The sequence below is a fragment of the Mirounga leonina genome, unplaced genomic scaffold, assembly GCF_011800145.1.
Source record: "Mirounga leonina isolate KUSES-001 unplaced genomic scaffold, KU_Mleo_1.0 Mir_357, whole genome shotgun sequence".
NCBI lineage: Eukaryota > Metazoa > Chordata > Mammalia > Carnivora > Phocidae > Mirounga > Mirounga leonina.
The window spans coordinates 7,182,821-7,210,119 of NW_023270702.1; the positions used below are offsets into that span (position 1 = coordinate 7,182,821).

The 27,299-nt window shown below is 41.2% G+C and overlaps 1 protein-coding gene and 1 long non-coding RNA gene across 4 annotated transcripts in view; one reads left to right on the forward strand and one right to left on the reverse strand.

Moving 5' to 3' along the window:
* LEF1 (lymphoid enhancer binding factor 1) overlaps window positions 1–27,299 on the reverse strand; it is a 120,701-nt gene that overhangs the window by 7,098 nt on the left and 86,304 nt on the right. The window contains exons 5-11 of one of the 3 annotated variants that reach the window (XM_035030253.1): window positions 22,987–23,077; window positions 21,306–21,389; window positions 19,020–19,142; window positions 17,847–18,009; window positions 12,851–12,958; window positions 7,528–7,576; window positions 6,824–6,864 (exon numbers count right to left, since the gene is read on the reverse strand). In XM_035030253.1, coding sequence (XP_034886144.1) covers window positions 6,830–6,864; window positions 7,528–7,576; window positions 12,851–12,958; window positions 17,847–18,009; window positions 19,020–19,142; window positions 21,306–21,389; window positions 22,987–23,077 — 653 coding nt within the window. In that variant the 3' untranslated portion in view covers window positions 6,824–6,829. The remainder of the gene's footprint in view (window positions 1–6,823; window positions 6,865–7,527; window positions 7,577–12,850; window positions 12,959–17,846; window positions 18,010–19,019; window positions 19,143–21,305; window positions 21,390–22,986; window positions 23,078–27,299) is intronic. The other 2 variants (XM_035030254.1, XM_035030255.1) reach the window with 2 other exon arrangements.
* Window positions 9,655–17,951, forward strand: LOC118027080. Its single transcript, XR_004683748.1, has 5 exons — window positions 9,655–9,719; window positions 12,868–12,990; window positions 13,081–13,118; window positions 14,296–14,542; window positions 16,519–17,951. It is a non-coding gene; the product is annotated as an uncharacterized LOC118027080 (long non-coding RNA).

Genomic DNA, 27,299 nt, shown 5'->3' on the forward strand with positions numbered 1-27,299 from the left:
GGACATGTGTCTCAAAGAGCTGAGAAAGTCAATCTACAGAAGGGAGGAGGAAGCAATCTTGCGGGACAGATGTAAGAATAGGCCATCTTCCAGTCCTCTCCTTGAGCCATGTGCACTGTTGTCTTTGGCTCCCACAAGATGCTCCTGCATCTTTAAAATGGACTTCCCCATTCTCCTTACTCCAACATGGGCTGTCCTCCTTGCCATCAAAGGCCCCTGTCACAAGAGTTAGCGTAAAGTGTCCCGGAGAATGGTCAGAATTTGAAAACCTGCATTCCACACACCACTTAGTCTAGCCACACAGTGTCATTATGCAGCCATCTCTCTCTTCAGGACAATGTGCCCAAGCCTGCCCTTCCTGCCAGATGTCTGGATTTTCCTTCCTGAATGTTCTTACTATGGAGTTCCTGGTAAGAGACATTGTAACCAAGTGTCACTGCCTTGTGAATCCTCTACAAGGCTTCTACAGATCTGTGACAAGTTTAGCAGGAATCTGTGGACAAACATACAAGGAAGGAAGTCACGAGAAGGCCACTGCCTCAGACAGAGAAGGTGCCGTGTGGGAGCCTCTCCAGGCCACCAAGATCCCCATCTCCTAGGAGAGCAACCTGCCGACCCTGTCAAGACAAATGTCACACCAGTGGCTGCTTGGCAAAAAAGATGAAAAATGAAAAGCAGGATGTCATTTTTTTCACTTTCCCATTTTCAAAGCCTTACTTTTTACTTTGAGATGTTTCTGACCTTATTATTTTGTAAGAGCCTGGCTTTGCTTTCTAACTGACAGGTCAACCAGAAGCAAATACCTGAGGCTTATTGATGCCTAATGACTACATCTGCTCTTGGGGGCACAGAATTCAGAGCAAAGATGAGGCAGAAGTGGCAAACTCACCAGGGTGAGCATCAAAAACTGTATGAAATGTTTTTCTCAATGTGACCACTGAACACAGACTGCTCCCTGACTCCAAGAGGGCACGGGTTCTGGAAGACTTTCTTCAGGTCTCAGTCCCATGGCCAGTCCTGAAGGTGGCTCCAGCCCCACTCTGAAGCTCTGCAGGGAGGCTGCATAAGCCTCAGGGGCCCCAGGCCCCCAGCCCTTACTTAATAGCTCATCAGACTCCCCAACATCACCCTCTAATGGAAAGTTAGACATCGTTTTTTAGAAGATGTAAATCCACGCACTGCGCAATTAACTATTGCATTCTATACTGCACTGGAAATTACCTCTCCCACACACCTCTTGGCCCCAGGGAAATAAAGGCTGAAGTAAAAAACACATTTTTCTCAGTTTATCAAGTAGACAAGGTAGAGTTTACACCAAAGTCAAAAACCTATGTTTTTGCAAGTATGTTTGTATGTGGGTGCCTGCCTGTGTGTATAACCAAAGTTTGTATTTTAGATAGCTCATTCTTTCTTTTAAACTAGCTCATTGATGTTAGATAATCAAAAGAAATATGTTGAGATATCATAAAAATATCTTTTCTATGTAATTTTAAGATGGGATTTTTGTATTTGTTTTGTTAAAGTAAATATTAATAAGCCAGTTATGTTTTTAAGTTAGTAAACTTGGGAGTGAAAATTCCCTTCAGCTTTTCAAAAATCCTAATTCTTTGCTTCTTTAACACCTTATGAATCTTGATTAAGTCAGGAAGAAAGGGAAGTTCAGTATTTGATGATGACCTCGGACTTCTGACAAACTCTTGAGAGGTTACATATTCCAAATAAACTTGTACTGAAACACTGGAAACTCCCAGCAACTCAGTCACTGTTCTATCAAACCCAAGAATTCCCCACATGACTAGACAGCTCAAGTGTTACTTACTCCAGGAAGCCTTCCTTGATCTCACTCTGATTTAGATACTTATTCTATTTTAACATAATACATTTTATGCTATAAAGGAAAGGGATGCATTATTTTATAATTACCTATTTTTATGTCTTCTTAAATTGAAAGCTCCTCCAGGAAGAGTCCATGGACAGAGTCCATTTAGCAAATACCCCCAACTACCTAGTGCAGTTCAGTTCCTGACCTGCAAGTAGTCCTCACGGATGTTTGAAAAACGGATAAAGAGATGATTGGCATTTACAACAGTGGCCTTCCAGGGAGACACAGAGAATGTGTGCAGCCCCAGGGCCCTGGGCTTCCAGCATTCCGACAAGTGACAAGTTAGTCCTAAAAGCTAAGGATGAATTTGGCTTTCTTAAAAGACTGCCCAGCTTGGGAATCTCTAACCTCTAACCATGTCTTTTATGGAGCCCATTTCTGATTATCCAAAAGTTGTTGCAGAGTGCTGAGACTAGGTTAATGCTCATTTGTTTCAACCGGATTTCACCTGAGTGGGTATGTTTATAAAGCACGGAAATAGAAACATGGAGAGACGGGAACACCGTTGGGTGTATGGGGAACTGTTAACAGGCTGGCTTCTACGTTGGGCTGCGTGAGGCACCTGCAATGTTATTTCCTACCAAAAAAATGAAAGCATTAGATGACACATGTATCTTTTAAGGAGCAGAAATACAAGTTTTCAGAGGGCTTCTTGTTCGCTGAGGACAGCCTTTCCTTATTAAGTGGGGGTATTTTCCCTACGGTGACTAGTGGTACTTCCACTACCATTACACTAGTTCAGAGGAATGAGAATTCTCTAGCGTTTGTGCCACATGCGTGGCCATCTGAGCTCAAAGAGCTAATGTAACAGGACTTTTCTTTTAGGACCCCAAGATAGTGTTACGTTTCATTGTGTACACAGAGAAATAAACCCTCTCACAAAGCTCTTCGTTTGGAGTCACGGTATCCTCCCCTCCTGGGCATGAGGTTCCATTAGCTCTACCTCAGGGAGGAGGAGGAGATCGGGAGGGATTCGGCTAATACTCAGCAGCTTCCCTCCAGAACTGAAACCAGGCCCCGTCGTCAGCAGGATTGGCTCTAATCGAACATCTTATCTGGGGTTGGCTTGTTTCTAAGCTGAAGCCAGCACTGGTGTGGCTGTAGTCTGGGAAACAAGGAACCATATGTTCACATCAGTGGAGAATCCAATCCCCAAACCAGAGGCAATGCTTCTGAGGCGCCCGTGCTGGGGGGAGAAGGGGAGGCAGGAGGTGATCTAGACAGAATTGAAAAACGGCCATGCTGTCTACGTGTCATGTTCCAGATCATACCGGTGCTTTGGTAGTTCTACAGAGCCACTCACAGAACAAGGACTACAAATCAGTAAATACAAGACACCGAGTCTCTTCGACAACACTGGGAGGCAGTGCAGACCACGGAAGAGCTAAGCAGACCCGAAGCTGGGCCGAGAGGACCCCAGCACTTTCACTGCGCGAGGAACCGAGGTCTACAGGCTTTACAGGACCTACCCCAGGCCATGCGTGGCTGGGGAGCGCATCTGAGAGCCTGGGTGGCCCTGTTTCCAGTCTAAGCGCTTTCCACAGCACAAAACACTGTCTTTCGTTTCTCTGCCACTGCTTGGGAGTGAAAATTCCCTTCAGCTTTTCAAAAATCCTAATTCTTTGCTTCTTTAACACCTTACGAATCTTAAGTCAGGAAGAAAGGGAAGTTCAGTATTTGATGATGACCTCGGACTTCTGACAAACTCTTGAGAGGTTACATATTCCAAATAAACTTGTACTGAAACACTGGAAACTCCCAGCAACTCAGTCACTGTTCTATCAAACCCAAGAATTCCCCACATGACTAGACAGCTCAAGTGTTACTTACTCCAGGAAGCCCTCCTTGATCTCACTCTGATTTAGATACTTCTTATTCTATTTTAACAATGCGTCCCTTTCCTTTATAGCTGTGTATGGTTCTGGAACAGGGCAGCAGCAGAGAAATGAAAGACGTTTTCCCCCCACGTCTTTCGTTTCTCTGCCACTGCCCTGTTCCAGAACCATACACAGAATACCCTCCATTTTTCAGGGATAACCGGCCATTACCAAGTATCACCTTCTCACAAGGGCCTTTCCTGACCACCCCACCTAAAGCAGACCCCCAAGTCAGTCCCTGTTTTATTTTTATGACGGCACTCATTCTGCCCTGTTTATGTAATAACCGCCCTCAGCCATGTAAACACTACAACAGCAGGGACTTTCTTTGCCTCACTCAGCACTATTTCCAGGTCTTACGACGATGTCTGGCATCTGTTAGGTGCTCAGTAAGTGCTGGACATTGACTAAACAGGTCAACTACCGTAAGTACAGAAGTTTCTGAATTCCCAAGACAAAGGGCAGGACCAGTATCATTCTGAATTTACTGAAATTTTTATGAATGCAAATCAGGAGCTCCTCTCTGCAGTTCTTATCAAATGGCTGCTCTCTGAAAGGAGGCCAGTGACTTCAAAGGCTGCAGGATCAGCCCAGCAACGACAGCAAGAGAAACACTGCAGACTCTGATAAAGTGAAGGACACCAACCAACTGGAGAGCTGTTGAGATGGGGGGCGGGGGGAAGGCAGGGTGCACAGGGCCAGGCACTTTTGTCTTTCTGGGAGAGGGTAGAAGGAACACCTTAACTTTTAGAAAAAAAATTCGTAAGTGACAAGAAAGCACAATGACAACTGTGACATAAAAAAAAGATGTCTGAGATAAATTATAGGCCAAAAATAGACTTCACCTAATCTAGCCTAAAATACTATATAATGTTGATCATTAAGGACACAGAACCAAATACCAAACTCTGAAGTATAGAAACCTATTTCTGCATGATTTTTAGGTTTCTGCTGATTTTTAACACAAATAGCGTTAAAGATTTTGGAGTAAACAGAAGACAGAGTAAATCAGTGAATGTTGGTCCTCAGCACCCTGCACTTGTGAGGGTTTTCCACTGAGAGGCAGAGCATGGAACGGCTGCTGTCCATACCTAAGTGTTCAGTAATTAAAAGGACAACATTCTTGGGGGGAAAAAAATGCAAAAATCAAGTACAAAAGCTTTGTGTACGTACTTTCTACTAGAATTACCTCCACTACGAGGCAGGGCCTGTGACTGTCCCCTCTGTGCTCCTAGTGACCCAGCCAGGAGGCCAGCTCAGAAGAGGTCCTCCATTAATAGCCAGTAAATTGAATTAAACATGGATACCATCTGTGATACTGGTGTCCAGCTATCCTGTCTGGTCATCTATATGAAGGGAGGGTCCTCTTTTCAGTCAGAGAGAAGGCTGCCACTCAGTTTAGAAGAGTTTTGATATCATAAAACTATAACGATGGCATTTTGAAGAACCCAGGGAATCTCAGTAAAGATCAGGAAAGTTTCACAGAGGAGAGGGCAACTGGGTTAGGTCTCAGTGAGGGATGGGGGTAAGAAGGAAGGCATATAACATACATGAACAACCGTCGGTGGTGGGTGTCACTCCCGTTTCACAGTTCAGGAAAGCAAGAGTGAAAAACTCAAGTATACTGCACAGGCAAATGGCTGATTGAAAATTCCTATCTGGTACCAAAATGTCTACAGGCTTCTCTGGGAAAGTCCACTGAAATTTCAGCACCAAAATGAAGTTCTAAAAGATTAAGCGGGGGTCATCTGGTTCTAGCCAAGAACCAAATGACCTGCAGGCTACTGCTCTCTCCTGAGAAACACTGCAGACCTATTCCTTCCTTCCTCGGCGGAGGAAATGGGCTTTGCAAGCACAGGGATGGCATGTGCGGTGGCCATGGTGTGTGGGGAACTGCTAATAATCTTGTTTGGACTGAGCACAGGACTCATAAGGGCTAGGATGGAGGCAAGCAAGAGAGACTGAAGGGATTGCCCAGGAGAGGGTACAGGTAGACAGATCCACACTAAGCGGTTTGCATTTTATTTTCCAGACAACAAAAAGCACCAACTGTTTTTAAGTTGGGAGGTGGCACAATCGATTTTTGTTTTAGCAAATCCCTTTGGGGGCAACATGGAGGATCAGCTGGCAGAAAAGAAGCTGGAGGTGGGAAAATTATCCAAAGGCTGGTCCAATAATCCAGACAGAAAGTTTGAGCATCTGAGTGGGGGCTATGGCTATGACGAGAGCAAAGACTCAACTGACGGAGGCCACAAGGACAGGCCTGATGGGACCCGGATGTGGGCTGCTGCAGAGGGAGCGGAATCAAAGGTAGCTCCTTTGGGAACAGGTCGTCACTGGGAAAGATGTCAATGAGCTGTGAATTCAAAGCTCAGCAAAACTAACTCAACTTACAAAGCCGGTTCCCACCAGGGCTGGTGGCCAATTGGTCAAAAATACGGTCACTACAGTAAAACAACAACAACAACTAAACGGCACCTATAAATGCTTGACTGGGATCTAGCAATGGTTACCAATAAAGAGAAGAGCCTGATAGCAGAATACAGTTAATCAAGTCCCCATGCCATATTTTTAAATAACAGAAAAAAGTACATAAAGCTCCTCTTTCTCACTAGAAATATATTACTTTTAAGTATCTACATATCATCTCCACTGAGAAGAAGTCTCTACGGAGCAAAAACTTCCAAGTCCTGGGCTGGAATGGGTCTGGGCGCCTCATGCGCAGCCCTGGGCTTGCAGAGTAAGAGGGCTTGCTGGTTTTGTCCTTTGTTTCTTCAGCAGGTCAGTAAGGAATGGCTGAGAAGAGTTAGGGGAAAGGGAAAGAAGAAAGATTCAAGGGGCAAAAGGGGAAGGAAGGAAAGAAGAGAGAAACGCACACTATATTGCAAAAACATAGCCGGTATAAAAACCATCAGATTTTTTTTTAAAGCACTAATTTGATTTTGGTGGAGTTTCCTCTTTAAAGGAGCAGTGTTGAATGCATCAGCATGAGCAAGAAGATTCACAAGCAAGTTGCCTCTGTTTATAACTAATGTCAGCAGTAGGACCAGAGAGTCGTTCTTACCATGTTTCAGATGTAGGCAGCTGTCATTCTTGGACCTGTACCTGCAGAAAATTGTGTCTTTAACAAATTTTCATTGAAGAGGTTTTTGTACATTCCAAATACGTAGTAGCTACAACATCCTGTGGACCTGTTTGCTTTCCTTTTTATGGTTCTTATACCAGCCATTTTTATTTGTGCATACAAGTAGTGGGCCTCACTTTTAATGAAAGAAAAGGGGAAATAAATAGAACCTCACTGGTTGATGCCTTGAATTAACACCCAGGAAAGGTAAGCCCTATTGTCATGTTTTCTATTTTCAGAAAACCCAAGCCACAGAGAAGGTTCTCAAGGACACACATAAGGTAGCATATTATAAAATCAGAACAGAAATTGTTATTGTGAGGAGCTGTGCACACAGAAGCACAGCAGAAGTGTCAGAGAGGATGTAGACAATGAAAGCAAAAACAAGACAAAATCCACCACAGTTAACAACCAGGATTCCGGGGGACAGGGTTTGGGAAAGGAGCGTTCAGACGTACCTTCACATAATCACATTTAAAAGAAAGGTCTTTTAAACATTTCTAAAGACTCTCAGGAAGGAAAGCAGAGTTTAGAAAGTCACAGGGTACAGGTGCAGAATAAAGCAGGGTGCAGAAGATGCAGACTACTTTAAAAGGTGTTTGTCATAAGCAGGAGAACTGACTGGGAAGTCATATGGTGCCTACCTGATGTCGATTCCTGGAGTTTCTCTCTCTTCCTCTTCTTCTTCTTACCCTGGAAGAAGACGGCACACGGTCACGGTACAAATTAGATTGTGAACACAGGCAGGAATGGGACACAACAGAACAAAAGGCAGGCAGGCAACAAAGAAGGTGCCTCCTTCTCGCTCTCTTTACCATCTGTACCTAGAAACCGAGAGCGAAACGAGAGAGAAAGTTCTTACCTCTTTGTGACCTTTGTCTCTACCGCTCATGCTTTGCTATCGTACTAACAATGGAAGAGGCCTCCCACATACACACTAGGGTAATGACGTGCTAGGCCTGTGGCCACAGATGCCCATTCAAGCCAAGCCCACTTACGGAGGCATTCTGTTAGCAACCACCACACTTAGAACCCACTTCTGGTGGTGGTCATGATAAATCTTCCTTCCTGTCAGTTCCACCATGTAATTAAACATTCATGATACTAGGTGAAGACCCTTAGCCCCCATGGCACAGGCCTAACATCATCAAGGATAGCGGCAGAAAGGTAAGATTGAACCTGAGAAAATGAAAGGTAATTTCAAAGACCTATCTGGCAAATTTGGACCTTGTTTCCTAAAACACACAATAACATGAATACTCATGCAATCTTAAATACATCTCGAAATCACCTTCGGCACAGATTTACAATTTTAAGTCTCATTTATAGTGCTCCAATTTTCTGTTTTTCTTCATAATTTCCCCTAAAAAATAATTATAATAGGGCCTAGACACAGTACATATTCAATTTATATGTACAGTAAATGGCCAACCTGGATTAGGACGGTATTTTCAAATAACTGTAACAGAACACATATCACATCCAATAGTTCCAACTTACGTCGCTGTAATAATCACATTAACCAAGAACAAAACATAAAACTATAAGGTTACATTGAACATACTGTGTGAATATATAAAAGTCTGTATATTTATGCACCTCAGGATAGTTTTTCTACATGTCACGTGACCTGACCGCTGAAGCTTTAGCGCTTTGGAAGGTTGACTCAAACTAACCTCCCAAACAGCAGATATTCGTGACCCTGGGAAATGGCATATCAAAAATCATGGAGTCGTCTTTAACACTATTATTAAAAGCAGTCTGGGAGGAGGGGAACAGAGGGAGATCATACTTCTCCTGGGTTTCCTTCCTTTCAAATGGCATTACTGTGGTTTTCAGAAGACGCTATGAGGTGGTTTCATGTGTCAGGAACTTCTCCTCACTTTCTCCTCCTAGCTCCCATTTGCCTTTCAACACTCATCTCAAGAGCCAGCTCTTCCGGGAACCTTCTCAGCCCCACTCACCTCTCATCTCCTCCGGTCTGGTCGGTCCCCACCCCTCCCCCTCAGGCAGACCTCACCACCAGAACCCAACTCCTCCCAGCCCCTGTAGCAGGCTGTGTCCCTGAGGCCCTCACCACATGGCCCTTGGCTCCTAAAAGCACCACCTTAGCATCTCAGCACATCTCTGCCACTTTGCGCCATGCCCAGCATACATGACCGTGGCCTGAGGTGTCGGACTGCTAGCGTCTTTGAGAAATAACCTGCATTAAATTCTAGGTATGAACTAACATTTCATGGTAGACAAAAAAGACCTAAGTAGTTTGGATGTACTAATGTCAACTTACACAAAAAACTCATTCAGGTGTGGTAAAAATAAAAATATTCTTCATTAAAATCATATATAATACTGGGGATATTGAGCATTAAATTTAAAAGCTCTAACAATACAAATATCTGGCTGATCTCACCTAAGAAAATATATGCACTGCTGACTTATGAAAACTTCCGTTATAAAAGTTATAAAAAATAAACGGGCTAAGAACTGAAGTTATAAAATCTATGACGCCACAGAATAGAGCACTGTAATATTAAATACCTGAGATATAATATTTAATATGATGAGGATAGGGATAGCGATCTGACACCAACTGCTAAGATACAAGGCATGTGTCTTGTTTAAACGCCATTCCTATGCTGTTACTTTAAGAATAATCTCTTTAGCTAAAGCGCTATCACTTGATTAACTTCTGTTTACCTTAGTAATTAATAGGCTTATATTTATTGTTATAAAAATTGTATGTGACAAAGCTGGGTTTTCCCTTCATTCCAGGGGATCCCACAATCAAGTTATGCAAAACAATTTCCTTTAAAAATTGTGCAGAACATCTTTAAAGGTAAATTCATATTATGCTGGCTTTCTTCAAAACTACTTTCTTCTCATCTCCCCACATGGAGAAAAGGAGAGAGGGACAGAATATGTGTTTCTCTCTCTCTCTCTTTTTTTTTTAGATTTTATTTATTTGACAGAGAGAGAGACACAGCGAGAGAGGGAACACAAGCAGGGGGAGCGGGAGAGGGAGAAGCAGGCTCCCCACTGAGCAGGGAGCCCGATGCAGGGCTCGATCCCAGGACCCTGAGATCATGACCTGAGCCGAAGGCAGACGCTTAACGACTGAGCCACCCAGGCGCCTGTGTTTACCTCTTTTTAAAGTTTTATCCTTTACCTAAGATTCAGAAACAGAAACTTCCCTCAAAGACATTCAATAAGCAATGTTAAATCTGTACAAATTCACAGCACAGCATAGCCTTTGCATGGGTCAAATCTATCCAGAAAGATGCTAATTATTGCCCAGAGAACAGAAGCACAGCTCAGGGGAGAAAACTCTTGAATTACAGCAGTCTACTTAAGAAGGCGCTGGGAAGACTGTGCTAGCCTGCTGCAGAGAAGGCAAACTGCACAGATTTTGAAAGTCAGGTAGACCCGGGTATAACTGCAATTTAGCCACTATATGGCCGTGGACTAATTACTTAACCTGTCTAACCCCTCAATTTCCCCCATACTGCATTAAAATGCAATACTACTACTCATGACCCTAAATTATTACAAGGATTAGAAAATATCACAGAAAACATTTAAGACAGGTCTTGACAATAGACATATGGTAGTTATTAAAGGAAGCAAACAGGAGCTCAGGAGGGTCCAGGGAGCCGCTGCTCCTAAGTAGCAAGCACCATGACTCTTCCTTCCTGCGTCATAGTGGTAGCCAGGGTTTAAGCTTCAAATCCTGACCAGTAGAGACTTTCTGCAGAGCACATTACAGGAAACAAATGTGTTCCAAAAGTCCTGGTGTTCCATTATATGGGATGTATGACCTCAGACAGGGGGCCCCATAGGACCATCTACAGCAATGGTCACACATTAAATTATATATTAATGGCTTCACCCTCACCCTTTTTAAAAGGGACAATTCTACCTAATATTAAGGCTGTCCTACTTGGCTTTTCTAATGCCAGGCTCACATGGAACACTGAAAACGATCTTCAAAAATTTTAAATTAGGAGCTTAAATAATCAAAATTGATCCCTTCCATAAAGTATAAAACTGAAATATATAATTTATAATACACTTTCTCAGTAATAGCCTTTGCTGTATCAAGACCACGTTAGTAAAACCTACAAATTCTAAAGTAATAAAATAACGGGCCCTATAAATGGGGTATTTCTGGCCAACAAGGACAACTTAAAAAATATAATACCTACTCCATCTGAATAAAATATGTAATAGACATCAAGGTACAGTACTACGAAACAAAAAAATTCTTAAATCTAGCTTTAATTAGTCTGTGGCAAAACAGTCACTTGAATACATTCTTTTTTAAGAATTAGAAAATATCCTTTTGAAAAGAAATTTGACAATAAGTATCAAAGAGCCTTTATAATGTTTATATACTTTAACTCAATAATTCCACTACTGTGAATCTATCCTACAGAAATAATAGCCCTAAACACAGAAGAAAAATTGTTATGCATAGATATCTTCATTGTAGGATTATTTCTAATTGTAAAAAAAAAAAATAGTAACTTAAATGTCTAAAAACAGGAAAAAAATGGTTAATTGTGACATTCACTCAAAATAATGTAATATAGCCATTAAAATTGATATATAGAAACACTATGCTGTAACAGAAAAATGCTTATTATATATAAAAGCATTACACTAAAGTGTATGTACACACACACACACACACACAATTATATCCAAGTTAAAAAACCATATACACAGAAAAAATACCTGGAAGATAATGTAACTAGTTATTACTCATGTCACCTTTACAGGATGAGATTATGGGCTTTTAATTTTTATTTTAAAGATGTATTTATTTATCTGAGAGAGAGCGAGCACGAGCAGGGGGAGGGGCAGAGGGAGGAGAGAATCTCAAGCGGACTCCTTGCTGAGCGCAGAGCCTGATGTGGGGCTTGATCCCACAACCCTGAGACCATGACCTGAGCTGAAATCAAGAGTTGGCTGCTTAACTGACTGGCCACCCAGGCGCCTCGAGATTACAGGCTTTTTTAAAAAACTGCTTTTCACCAACATTTTTATGGATTTTTTTGGATTAAAGTTTTACCTTAAAAATGTATTATATAACCAGAGGAAAAAAAGTATGATAGCTCAGAGCTTTCCAAATGTAATATATCCATGAAATCTTTATTATAAAGTTCATTAACTTCCCAAAATAGGAAAGAGTACCGCCATTACATATACAGTAGTCCTCCCTTATCTGTCACTTTGCTTTCCACAGTTTTAGTTACCCCTGGTCAAGCAGGGTCTGGAAGCAGACAATGCTCCTTCTAATGTGGCGTCAGCAGGTCGAGAGCAGCCTAACATAACATTGCAACACCTACATCAGTCATCTCACTTCATGTCATCACGTTACCGTCTCACCTCCTCATGAGGAGAGGGGGAATACGGTACAATAAGGTATTTTTAGAGAGACAGACTACACTGACATAACTTTTAGTACAGTATATTGTTATGATTGTTCTATATTATTATTGTTAATCGCTTACTGTGTCTACTTTATAAACTTTATCATAGGTATGTATGAACGGGAAAAAACATAGTACATACAGGGTTCAATACTATTGGTGGTTTCAGGAATCCACTGGGGGTCCTGAAATGTATCCCCAGCGAAGAAGGGAGGATGGGGGGAGCCACTGTACTCTAAAACACATTTCCATCACAAAAGTAACAGAAAGGGGGCGCCTGGGTGGCTCAGTCAGTTAAGCGTCTCCCTTTGGCTCAGGTCATGATCCCAGGGTCCTGGAATCGAGTCCCATGTGGGGCTCCCTGCTCAGCGGGAAGTCTGCATCTCCCTCTGCCTGCCGCTCCCCCGGCTTGTGCTCTCTCTCTCCCTCTCTCGCTGTCTATATAAATAAATAAAACCTCAAAAAAAAAAAAAATACAAAAGTAACAGAAAGAATGAGTGAAAGTAGCGAGCTGTTGGTATGCAGAAGAGCTTACATAATTGTCTCTTGCAGACCAGCCTGGATACAGCTGCATATGTAGCTGTCTTTCCTTCCGTGCTAATTCGTAATATTTAGCCTGCTCTTCACGGGAGAGGGCATGCCACTAAAACAAAAAGAGGAAGGAGAACAAATCAAGTAAGCAAAAGAGAAATAATATTACATATTTCAAACATCAAAGAATGAAAATATTAAGCACTTAAACTCTGATTTATTTTTAAATGACAGAAGAGCAAGTCCTGCATAGACCCACTCGGAGTCTGGAGGTGAGAGTGCAACTCAAACTTTGGTCTCTATCCTGTTCTCCCATATCACATGGAACACATCAAAAGCAATTAAATAGCCGAAGTAAAATGATCTGTCACCCACTCTTTCTCTTTTCCAGTGTAAATTAGAACTTTCACTGGTGAACCTCAACACCCAACTTAGTGCTTTTTCAGTCTGTACCATATTCTGGTATTCAAGACCAAGTACCATTTATCTATGCAAAATGTGATAATTTCCAGATGTCTTTTCCACACAGATGCATCCTCACCTCACATGGACACTCTCCCACTCTGTCAATATGAAGGGTCTGAAACCTTGTTCCTATGATCCTGTCTATAAAGCAAGACGTCAAGTCAGTCTGTCTCTGTCCCATCACCCTCTCCTCACACTACCTGTCTAGAGGGAGCATACCAATAACACGGTCCAATCACATGTGCGCTCCTTATGGCTATGGTTTTTAGCTTCCTTCTGATGGAAAGCAAGGAGCACTATCTAGATTTCTTTTGCCATCTAGAATCTGAGACTGGAGTATCTAACCTGGAGAATGTAATGGCTGATATCCTCCTGCAAACTTTCCATTTCCCTTTTAATAATTGACATAATTATGTATCATATACAGCAAAATAGCTTGTGTACGCAAGGCATCCGTTCGGAAATTTAAGCAGCTTACATTTGCACATTGCTTTGCATATGTTTGCACACGACTCAATCTAGGTGCCCTAGCAGGCAGTTTTCAAGTATTTTCCCCACTTCTTCAGTGCTAGGATCTGCCAGTAGAACCTTCCAGGAGAACCGGCTGGGCTTTGGGGGACCAACTAGCCAGAGAGGAGGGCACGGAGGTGAAGCCACAGGAGCGGCAGACCTGACCCACACCACACACACCCACACCCTGGGTCAGCTCCCACCCGCCCACTCCTGCTCGCCCCAGCTCTAGGGTGCTAGGAGGGTCTTTCTCATTCATGGCTACCCTGCCTAATTGATTTTAATTCCCCTGTCCTAGTTTTAAAAAATAAGGAAAAGAAAAGAAAGGTGTGGCTGAACTGGAGTGGGGAAAGGACAGAGGAGTGAGGGAGAGGGGCAACGAAAGAGAAAAAGGTCTCCGGGAGGAGGCTCCTGAGGTATGGCTAGGCAGCTTTCCTCAAGAAAACAAACACCTGCTGCTCCTGTTTGTTTCAGGACCAGGGACCTGATCTCAAGAAGAACGCTGAAGCACCTTCCGCAGCACCCACCCTCCCACTCCAGCTTCCAGCACAGGCGGTGCCTAAGGGCAGGGCCTCGGATTCAGTTCCTCTGGAAGCCCCTGAAACCAGCCTGGGCCTCAGTGTTGGATAGGACAGATGGCTTATTTTTAAATCACTTTAGAAGTGCAGAGTATCAAGTAGTTAAGAAGCAGGACTTGGGTCCGAATCTGAAGGCAAATCAGGTAATATGCCTTTCTTTTAAAAAATGATGGGGGGCCGGGGGAGCCGGACATGCTGGGGAGGTGGAAGGAAAAAAACCCTGAAAAAAAAGTTACCTGAGACACAGTTCTTTGTACCCGCAGAACGAATACAATTAGTGAAATCAAGCCTAAGAAGGAGGCGTGTCTGAGGCAGTGCTGCGAGTTTAAACCAGGCTTCTCCCAACCACTGGCCTTGCTTAATCTGGAACACTGACCCAGTACTGAGACCTACATAGGGCAGAAAACAAACTGGACACAATGGAAAAGATCTGCTTTGATTGTCTGTTGGGGTTTTTTTGTTTTTGTTTTTTAAAGAAAAGACTGATCATTAATATTTACACAGTTCTGGTGCTAAATGTGATTGGCAAGAGGCAAAGTGTTACCAATAAGGAACAAACAGGGAGACAAAAAGGAAAAAAAAGTAAAATTATAACTTTTGTAAATTTGTTTATCCATTTGACAAGTCAGAACTCTCTTAAACTAATGCAATATACATCAGTATAATTTTATATAGTCTCTGTCAGCTTTATAACTTGCTGAGAAAACCTGAAATAAGTTTTATAAAATTTCTCTCTCAAAATATGTATGGAGGTTAGGTCTTCTACCCAAACAACCAGTTATTTTTGAGTTAAAATGGGACATTTAAGTTGACAAAATGATCCCAGCTAACAAAACTAAGCAAAATGCAAGGAGAAAAAGGCCACGAACTATTTACTTGAATTTTCAGTTGCTTTTAGTTCCCTGGTATTTCTAATATTTTTAATCTACCCACAAATAAAAGATCATTTACCAGAGTAAAACAGTAGGTAAAACAATGGTATTAAAGCCTTGTAAGTGAAAACAAAAAGTCTAGTACAAACAAGAAATATGGTCTTTCTTTATAGGAATTTCTGAAACACAATGGGCTTTTAAAAACACTTTTCTATCTCTTGCTTACTGAAAAACTGAATTTAAGAAAAAAAAATCAGATTTCATTGTCAACATTTCCCAAGTTGTTGGGAAAATACCAATTTAACTTTAGAAAATGTATACAGTCCAAGATAAAAAAAATTCTCACAATAAATTTGCAACAAATGGACTTTCCTTACAGCCTGGAAGGTCTGAAAAGGCTTCTTTTAAAGTAAGATTTGTGGTATTATTATTTATAACATGAAGAAGAAAACTTTAATTCAAATGACTGAACATTTCTTTTTAGATATACAGTATAAATGAATAAAATCAAAAAGATAAAATGTGCCAGAATGGATTTAAGTTCTACTTTTAAGAATTCTAATTATCCCAGTGTAAAACTTCATGATTTTAAAGCAGGAACTTTAAAGAACTAGCAAGGACTACCCTGCCAGAGGGGAGTTATGAAAGGATAGAAAACCTGATCTTAATCAAAGATCTCAGAGACCTATAAATAGAAACAGGTGTCCAAATCAAAGACAGAGAGAGATCCCAAATGAGAACCATCTTTTAGGACACACGCTCTGATCTGGGGATCATTAAGGGAGCTGAGAAAGTAGCAATTGTTGGAAATGTGCATTAAAAATAGGAAGCATACCTCCGTATCATATCCTTACTTACTCTCTCGAGCAGGAAAATAATTCCCATTGGAGGGCCAGGGGACCTTTAACTCAAAAACGGGAAAAAAGCTAAGAGTTTTATATAAACTGAAAAAAGAACATCAACGCTTCTTTCCCTCTGGCTTCTTCTTTTAAAGGGTCAGGGGGAATGGTCATCAGCCTTTAAACTTTTAAGGCGACGTTCCTCAAAGATGATGGGAATCATTTATCCCTATGCTCTGGCTTGGGAAATCACTGTAATTATTGTTATTAAGTGTTTAAGAATCCACAGGGAGGGAGAGTATTGTACATGGGGCACCAAGAGAGCTATAATCTGCCACCACACCCTACCCCCTGAAACCCTGGTGTCCTGCAGATTGGAAATAACTGCATTTTTATTCTATCCAACAGGAATCGATAATGCAAGAGAGCTTACTTCCCTCTATCTCTTCATGTGGCCTGGAAATCTTCTGCATGTCTTCCATTATGAATGTCGAAATTTATTAGGTTTGTATCAAACATGGTAAAAACAGCTAAAACACGATCATCTAAGTTTTACAAAGGTCGTTAGACCTTTCTCGCCTAAATGTTCACTTACAAATCATGAATTTCTTGAGAGGTTGCAAAAACAAATACATAAGGTCATAATTTAAGTAACCTATCACACATATATGAAGAGCATCAACAAATTAAAATGAAGCATTTCTAAAATTATAATGTAATATTAGAAAAATTCCAATTTTTTCCACCACTCCTCAGATACCTAACGTTTTAAAACCTTTTCAATCCTGAGAAAAGCACCTGGAAAGATTTACTGGCCTCTGGGTGGTGGTTGGATAAAGAAATCTTAGAGTGCCTGTTCTAGTTGTAGCCTAGTGCCTGGTATACGGTAGGTGATCAGAAAAGTATCCTGGCACGAGTAAAAGAAGGAATGAAAAGAAAGGAGGCAATGCAGAAACCACGCACATATACACTTTAAGACCCAGAGAGCAATTTTTCTAGAATGAAGACTTCTCCAGCTCATATAAATTCGTCCAGTTAAAGCTTCTGAGTAGAACAGATCTACTTCTGTCTTGGAAGGAGTGGCCACCTGTGTTTGCCCGGTTTCTTCTAGAAGCGTGGCTGGTACTGCAAGGCCTTTCTACAGTTCCCTATGTGGGCTAAGTGCTTTCTTGCCTCAGACACGAGTGCACACACCTGTCACTCCATCTGGGGAGGGTCCACCTCTCCCCACTAATCACGTGGTTAATTTCTACTCCTCATTCAGGTCTCAGCTTAAATACCATTTTCTTAGAGGGGCACTTCCCTAGCCCCCTGTTATTCTTTCTCATAGAATCTTACTCTTTACATTCACAGTATTTATCACAATTTTAATTATACACTGGTGATTATCTGTCTAGCATCTGCATCCTGTCACAAAACGTTAAGCTCCATGAAGACAAGGACCCTATTTTATTCAGCAATTATTATCTAATGCCTACTAGAGTACCTGGCACATAAAAGACACCCAATAAATGGTAACAGGAAAAACAGTTAACATTTACAGGAGGTTTTCTATGTGCCAGGTACAATCTAAGTTGTTAACAATGCATTCTATCGTTTAATCCTCCTGAAGATTATTATCCTATCTTCTGTTACTTCCCAAAGTGGCTGTGATTATACAAACGCATTCTATGATCACCTTTAACGAAACAGTTCCAAGGTCACCATAAACATTTATATCCCACCCCCCTACTTACCCTTCTGCCTAGAATCTGGTTGATAGCTGCACTTTCTTTTAAAGTACACTCAGCTACGACATTCGCTCTCATTTCTTTCATGTATAACATAAAAGCATTCAGAGGCTTCTTAATGTGAGGTCTTTTTGGCTCCTGTTCCTTTCTCTGTTCATGCTGAGGCTTCCTAAAAGGTGGTTGGGATGGTGTGGGGGGTGGGGAGGGAGGGACAGGGGAAGGAGGACATGGGAGGAGAGAAGCAGAGCATCTGTTCATGTCACCAGTCAAACTCAGGCCGGGGACAACTCTCTAGGAGCTCTATAAGCACCCAAAACAGCATCAAATTAGAAAAACAACTCAGTAGGGGTAAGGATCCTTTGGTTTGAGAAAGTTTACCTATAGCTATAGGAGTGTTTGACGAAAAATGGGCCCTGAGCCTGCGCTTCTTGGTTACCTCAGGAAAAGCCAAACACATAGTATGGGTGGTTATTCCTCTTTCAGAACTGAGGTTCTTAACTTTTTTGGGTCAAGGGCCCCCTTGAGAAGCTAATGAAACTTTAGACTCTCTGCCCCAAACAAATGTATGTTGGCTTTGCCTACATGTGCAGGGGTTTTATGCACTATTATATGCACTCTGCCACCCCATCCTCCCGTCCCGGTCTACAGACCCTAGACTAAGGAGTTCAATTACTAATCTCTTCAGGGAATTTAGTCCTGCTATAACAGCCTTAGACAACCCTGGCCTGACAGGGGATCCTGGGCTTGGTTTGCCCCTTTCCCTTGAATTCTGTGCTTTTGAAGCCTCGAGCAGGGTTAAGTGCATGTCGGAAGGAAATGCATGGAGCCCTCCGGCCTACTGCCCCCAGGTACCATCAGGTGCAACAATCAGAACCCAATTAAAACCTGGTAGTGAATTGCTAAACAGCTCAAGATTATTCAATGCCCACACTCTGAAGATTACTCCATTTTGGTGAGGTTCCCTTGATCTTTTGAGGTCTGTGCTCCATTCCAATCTTAAAATCAGTGCACTGAGTATCAAGCTGCTTAAAGTCCTCAGGGGCAGAACTTTCAAGACAGAGACACACTGATTTTCATAATCAAAGAGAGGGAGGAAATGTTCAACAACAGCAAGACGAAATTGTGTTGAAATCCTCAGTTTGTTAAGGCATTCACAGGTGAAACCATACGCATACTCACACGTGCATTAGGTCGCTGTCAGTGTGGGGATGCTCCTGTTTGACCTGAGGCGTTACAATAGCTGGATGAGGGATGCCAGTTGTGTGGGGACCAGGAGGACCAGGAATCATATGATGGGAAAACCTGAAAGAAGGAAAGAAAGGAAAACATATGTACTAGTGGCTGTTGTAGCAAAAGGAGGCAGACTTCTGAAACAATCCACTAACTGCTATTGGCTGAAAGTGAAAACACATCTCTACACACAGGAGTAATTATGAATTAGAGTGGGCCAACAATTAATTTCTCTCTGTATTCAAGTGGAAATATTTATACTTATTCTGTGTATAACAGAATTTTTTTCAAACTAATAGAATCAGACATTTTTCCTGGGAGGGCTCTGGGTCGTAGAATTAAAAAAAAAAAAAGTCAATTTTCTTGCAAAGCAGTTTTCAAAGAAGAATTTCAGTAAATGTAATTGCTGGAAACATAACACTTTATTAGGATTTAGCTTTTTAAATGATTTTTAAATGAAAGCTAAAGACACCACATTAAAATATCTCTGCCTACATTCCTAAGCAAACTGTCGCATTAAGTCTTCTCAGATGGTTGGCTTCTTTATTGATATCTGGAGAGAACAACTGAGAAAATAAGGGATGGGAAGTTTGTTTTCAGTCCCCAATTGAGTAAAGCTGCCATCAGCATCTTCTAAAATAATCTTCTATACAGAAAGAAAGTACTATTTGAAAGATCTAGTCTTATGGAAAACTGGTAATAAAATTAAAGGAAGGCTACAGTTCTGCACCAGGTAAAAACTATACACACTAAAAAGGCTTTTCTCCTGAGTACGCTTGGTAGAGCATTAAAAAAATCTTTAAATATCCACAACCGTACAACACAAAGGAGGGCAACTGCCATGCAAGAAAAATAAAAGTACTTTCAATAAATGCTTTGATAAATTTGAATATGCTTTAGACATTTGTGCTTTTCAAACGGTTTTATTTACTTATTTATTTAGAAGTAGGCTCCACGCCCAACGAGGGGCATGAACTCACCACCCTGAGATCAAGAGTTGCGGCGTGCTTTACTGACTGGGCCAACCAGGTGCCCTGTTTTTCAAACTCTTTTAAAGTGAACATTTAATTCAACAAGAACAATGTTCTCAGGTCTTTTACCACAGTCAGCACAATTAATTCCTTCATCTGGGAAGGAAAGAAGGAACTCTGCTTAGATCAGAAACAAATTTTTAAAAATTAAGGAGGCATGGGAAAAATACAAATATTTTGATTAAGTAATGATGCTCTGCTACATGTACTGTTTGCAAAGATACATGATGCTGGTTATTTGCATCGGAGAAAATCCAGTCACCCAAGAGTTCTTAAAATGTTAAAAGGTGTAAAAATATATTTTGGGGGAAGGATATTAATTTCATCCCCCTCAACCAGCTCGATTTCCAATTTACTGAGCACATAATGATTTTTTAAAAAGCTGAAATTCTCCCCAGAAATAGCCAATTTCATACCTATATAATAAAAAGTGAAGATTCACAACCAACTGCTAGCCCAACAGCTTGACTTCCAGCACAATAATGCTAGCTCCCTTGAATAAGCCACATCGAACACGCAGAGGATGCACAACAAATGTGCGTGTACATCAAGCACAGACACCATCCTTTCCAGAAGCAAAAGCATTTACACAGAGCAGTGTGGCTGGCAGATCTCACAGAGCTTCGCTTGAACTAAAACATGTCCACACAGGGCCTGATTCACACACTAGGACACACACCCCGCATGGCCTGACAGCCAATAAGCACCATTCTTTCTCTTCTGACAGCCTTGGTCCAGGAAGGCTCTCAACTCCCTGGGCATTTTCAAACACTGTAGCATTAAACAGATACAACTTTCCTCAAAGAAAGCAAATTACAGAACTCAGACCAAACCAGTCTTTATCCTCCCCCTTACCCCACTCCCAGCATATTTTGAATCAAACAAGCTCTTCTTAGAATGTCTGCTTTCAGGGCATTTCACATCCCACAGTCAGGTGGCAATGAATTCTTTTGGATGCACCGTTTCCTGGGTGTTGCTGAGCCCATCTCCCCAAGGGCTGTGGCTGGTGCTGGTGGGGTGCAGCGTTTGGCTCCACCCAGGGCTCTCTGCGACACCTAGTGTGGGAGCCAGGCACACTGCACAGACAGACGCGTGGCTGAGTTATGCACCCTCCTAGCCAACCGAGAGGCAAGCAGAGGCGCACAAAATGCAAGCGCAAGAAGAGCAACTTGTCCTGGGGTGCCCAGTTTCCACCTCCACCTACCTGGACATGGAAGTGTCGACTGACAGTGAGGATGGATAGGGTTGCCTGAATCCTCCCGTGATGGGATATACAGGCTGACCTTGCCTGAGGTCACAGAAGAAAGGAACCCATCAATGACAAAACATGAGTTACCAACCAGCAATAAGGGTTTGATGAGGAGAGAAGAGGGGGTATTCAGAAAGAACTGCGTGGGGGTCATTACAGAGCACAGCATTTCTTCAGGTATCCAACTGCTTCACTTCTTACTCTCCACCCAATCAAAGCACCATTTACCCTGAAGAAAATCTCCCACCCTCAACTTGAAAAGCAAACCAGGCCATGAATGACCTTTTACCCCTTCCTCTCTCCTGACCCCACTAACGCTTTGAACAAAATAGGCATATAACACATGTTTACTGAATATAACAGAACCGTGAGAATGGTGAAATAACTACTTTTAGAATCTTTAAGAAACTTCAGGGAAGGAAAGAAAGGGGGGAAAATTTATATAAAAATGAACAAATATTTTAAAAACACTGCACTCCCCCACCCCTTCATATACCCAAATAAAAGATCAATTCATTGGAATTACTCCCTCTCCACTCTGAGAATCCCATCTCTCTCTGTTTTTCCCTACATCTCACATTTCTCATTTACACAATCTTTATTCCCAGCTGCCACTCAGCACAGGATTACTGCCCCTAAGTAGTAAGTTCAGACAGAATAATTGATGTAGGTTTGGAAGTATGTGCACAATCAATTAAACTCAAACAGTTGACTGGGAGATTTAGTGCTAAAGAGAGAGAGAGCGAGCGAGCGAGCTGGAATTTCCAAGGCAGGATGACCCCTTCTTGCTGAAGAAAGATAACATAAGGATGTCAAGGTAGGGACTGGGGCAGTGATGGGGGCTTTGGAGACAGAAGGTCAGATAAAGAAAGGAGAGGGTTCCTCTGCTAAAGCTGAAGCAGTGTTTCCATGGAGTGAGCAGCGGGGAGGAAGGGATGGAGAAGGAATGGGAGTGGGATGGGGGTAAGCTCTGTGCTAACAATAACATGATAAAAATGGGCTGCACTACGTACGTAAAAGTCTTTCTTCCAAAAATATATTTCCTTTCCTTTACCTTTATAATTTAAAAAATTTTGAAAAGAGCAGTAAGAATTTTTTAGAAATAAACAAAATAGAGTGTTTGGATTCTGAAGAAAGGAAGCCCAAACATCAGGTTTTCACTTGTCTGAACTCAAACTGGTGCTTACTTTATTAACAATCAAAAAATGCTTTTGTATTTTTGAATTTCTAGTTGCCATTTCCTTCACTTGCTCATTTTATAAGCAAAGACTGATATTCAGTGTGTCTAAGTTTGTTTCAAAAATAAGTTGTTCATAAAAAACTAGACAAGAAGAACCACACTGAGCACTTTGTATAGGCATAGCAAATGCCCAAAGCCACAAATTGAATCCATAAGACTTTAAGCTTCAAAGCAAATGCTACACATTTTCTACACATATTAGCAGAGGGATTCAATCCATTTCAAAGTCTGTATATTTTTTAATCTTTCAAATTGAAATGAAATAAAGTTAGCACCTTGCTTGTTGATGTGAAATTTCTTCAACTCCACAAGTGTTATCATTCATAAAGCTGATTTCCATGAATAGAAAGAACATATGCTCAAATGCCTGACTGAAGGCTACAGGAGGGATCTTACCAGCCAAGAGGTGGGGTAATCTGTCCAACACCACCTGGAGACAGGGGATAAAAGGTAGGGATCTCAGGAGCTGGAGGATGTCTGGACATGCCTGTTCAAAAGAACAATGGAGAAGTAGAGTTTTCAGATTCACAGGACATTGGACTATAAGAATAAAAGAAAAGCAATAAAATGCTTTATGCCATTAATACTTAAGGTCTAGCATGAAACAATGCTTATTGGATGCATTTAATTGCAGTCAGTCTGTTAGCCTTTCTCAAGATTTCAAAATCTGAAAAAATAGGTCCTAAATAGGACATCTTGAGGAACTCTTAAAGGAGTAAATAGGCTGCTGGTAAAACAGTGACCACAGTAAGATTTTTAAATTATTTAGTTTGCCCTCATTATTCCACTTTGGTTAAGAAAATGGTAGACAATTGTCTTGTGTAGAATGGAAAATGACAGCCTTCATAAGTAGATGGTCTGCCATGGTGCTCAAGGATTAGGTAAATTGCCACTTTCATATTTTCATTGGCTCCCTTATGGACACATAGATTTGGGAAATGTGATACCTCAGAGGATCAAAGATTAATTAGGAATCATCTTCAGCCCCATAATGGTCACATTTGATATGATTCATCTGGTCTCTGCCACTTCAGCTTCAACTAAGCTCTTCATCAAGTTGAGTCCTCTGGGCTCCAAGGTCAAGCTGTTCTGGATTAGTTGTATTCCACAGAAAATGAGAATGCCACCAAATTGTTTCTTGAGCTCACACTCCCCGGGGGCACACTGCCCTATAACTGTAAAAACCACCTAAAGATTATACCTAATCCTAGTCCCAAATGACATCTCTTTGTTTAGGCAAAAAATTTTGAAAACAGCAGTAAGAATTTTTTAGAAATAAACATCAAACTGGCATTTTTTTTTTAAAGATTTTATTTATTTATTTGAGAGAGAGAGAATGAGAGAGAGCACATGAGAGGGGGGAGGGTCAGAGGGAGAAGCAGACTCCCTGCTGAGCAGGGAGCCTGATGCGGGACTCGATCCCGGGACTCCAGGATCATGACCTGAGCCGAAGGCAGTCGCTTAACCAACTGAGCCACCCAGGCGCCCCAAACTGGCATATTTTACCTTGGGTACAGAAAAGGGACATATGCATAAAAATGCAAAATATAAAAACTTAGAATCTGTGCATTTGGGGGGAAAGTGATTCTGATTAGAAAAACGCCACAAGTTTCTTTATATAGCTAATCTGGCCTAAAAAGGCCACTTCCATATATGAGCATGCATTTCCAGGTTTAACACCCAGAGTATGCATTCAATGGTTGTATACTGACCAATATGTGGAATCAGGTGAGCATATGAAAGATGTTCTTTATTCTGTTTTTTTACTGTTTAAAATGCCTATGGGTTTCATTTGGGTCTTATAAGATATTTAAAGTTTTGAACATATGGGAATGACTTAAGAAGTGTGGCCTTCAAAGTTGGTGTTAATTCAACTCTGAAGTTAGGACAAATTATTACTCAACTCTTACAGGAAGCAGGTAGGAAGAAGGTTTTTAATCCTCAATAGAGAGCTTACATGAGATTATCTCGTTTTGCTGTTTTTAAAAGATTGTCTCAAAACACCCCCCCGACTTTTTGGCTAGAAGTGCCACTACTTTGGGGTCACAGCAGACCCCAAATTTCATACTCTGGGATTTTTTTTTTCTTGGGTCTGGGGAGGTTTGGGCAGTAGGGGTGAATCTAGTGGAGCCTACAATGATGATTCTTGACATGTCAGAATCACTGGGCCAACTTGCTGCCTGCCCCCTACCTTTGAGATTCAGAAACCTCCCCAAACCTCAGGGTCTGCAGGGGGACTGCTCAGTTTAAAACAAACAAACAAAAAAACCAGACTAACTCAGAAGAACTTTGGAAGCTTTGTGGAAATTTGAGCTTGAAAATCATGACTACAGGTCACAGACTACCAGAACTGTCTACTTTAATCCCTCTGTTTTGCAAATAGGGAAACCACGGTCTGCAATGATTAAGTGATTACTCAGGCATCCTGTTTAGGTACATAGAAAATACGTATTTTCCTGGAATTTCATCACTGGGATACAGAAGGTAACTTGCTTGCAATCACATAGCTATGCAGACAAGCCTAAAATCTTGCTCTCCACTCTCGTCCATGTTCCATGTAAGCCTGGAAACCCTGCAGCAGTGATTCTGTGTAGGAGCAGGACTGATGCAACTGAACACAGTACAAACCAGTTGGATTTGGGTTTACGGCTCAAAGGAGGAAAGAGGAAACTACATTTACTTAGCACCTGCTAGATTCTAGTTCTATGCTGGTATTTAGTTTGACGGTTTCTATTAAATAAATTCCTCCTCACATTTCAAATACACCGCTCTAATGTTTATAGCTCTGAGAAATCCTTCTTCCCTGTTTGAAACTACAATGTTTTATTTGTACTTTTAACATGGTACTTAAGGTGTTCTTCATTTTGTTTTATAGTTAGTTTGTGCAAATGATTTCCTGCATGAGCTTATATACTGCTTGGAAAAAAGAGACGTTGTTTTACCACTCTAGGTATCCAACTACAGTTGTCTCCAGAGGAGGTTCTCAATAAAGACTTCTGAATGACTGAACAAATGAACAAGCGAATTAAAAGTGTTTGAACAGACCCATTCTTCATTCTGGGTCAATATTGCCAAGCATTTTGCACGTATATACTTGCATGTATATACAAGAGTACATGATGTGGCTTAGGGTCATTACATGAGCAGAAAATGGATCTGTGTTTTTTATATAGCCTATTGTTATGGTAAGATCCCAGAAGTGTGTGCCTCTCCACCAACTGCTAGGCTAGTGAAGACACTTTTCATATCATTCATTTAACTAGTATTTATTGAATACTCACTATGTACTAGAGGCCAGACACAGCACAGCCTTAACAATTTTTAAGCTTTTATAAGTAACTTTGATAATTATGGATGAAATGATTCTGGAGTCAGACTTGTATGGATCTATCAATTCTGCCACCCACAAGCTACATATCTTTGAGGAAGCTACTTAATTGTTATTGTTCTTTAAAATCAGTATAAAAATGGAATAGGGACTGTTGTGAGGAATAAATGCATGAATACATGTAATACAGTAAAGTGCTATGTGAGTGTTTGTGGTTATTTATAAGGATACAGTGGGTAATACAAAGACATAAACAGGTATATAAACCTAGTATTTCTCCAAATCTCTTTTTAACATTTTTACCAGATATAATGAGAAGAAAATGACTGGCATTAGCTTCCTCTCCCCTTCCTGCACCCGCACACATACCTCACACCAACACACAGGGAGGAAGGTAAAAATGAATGTGCTGCCTACTGTGAAATTACCCTAGGTATTTTCCTACAAATGAGAATGAGTTCTGCTGACAAACGGTTTATATTTATTTGATAGTTCTATCTACCGTTAGAGTATGGACATGATACTGTTTTTTTTTTTTTTTTTTTTTTAAATAAAACTAACCAGCCTCCTAGGAACTTTGAAATTAGTAACTCTGACCTCAGTACCACCACGTTCTAACTAGTTTAGCTACATAATATAACTAAAAAGGCCGGCAGTATGAGAGAAAGAGAGTAAAAGCAAGAGACCTAGTGAGCTTTTTATTTATTTTTTGGTGATGAATATGACCAAGTGGAATGATATAAACCCAAAATCATGTAAATTAGTTCTTTTCAAACCAAAGTTTATATATCCCCAGAGATAAATGGTGACAAGGTATGTAAAGTCTTTGTTTACAAAAAAGTAATTAAAAACACTAATTAACACAAATTAACAATAATTAAGACAAACACAGTGTATGGAGTAGAATGCAACAATCACACAAATTTTTAGGCCAAAATAAGGACTTCAAAGACTATGCAGTTTTCTGATCATGCCCCCTTGTTCTTTCTCTAGTTCTAGAGAGTTTAAAAATTAAAAAAAAAATTTTTTTTTGAGAAGCAATGATATAAATTACAATTAGTAAGGCAAAACAAGGTAGGGCAGCAGAAGAGATGGAAACAAGAGAAAATATAAATGTAATTGGTAGCTAGTCAAAAACTTGTCTTTTTAAAAATAGAACCGTCCTAGAATTCTTGAAAGAAAAAACTACTGGACCATCATGTGTTATTGTTTAAAATAAGTTTGTTTCGGGCGCCTGGGTGGCTCAGTTGGTTAAGCGACTGCCTTCGGCTCAGGTCATGATCCTGGAGTCCCGGGATCGAGTCCCGCATCGGGCTCCCTGCTCGGCAGGGAGTCTGCTTCTCCCTCTCCCGCTCCCCCCTCTTGTGCTCTTTCTCTCTCT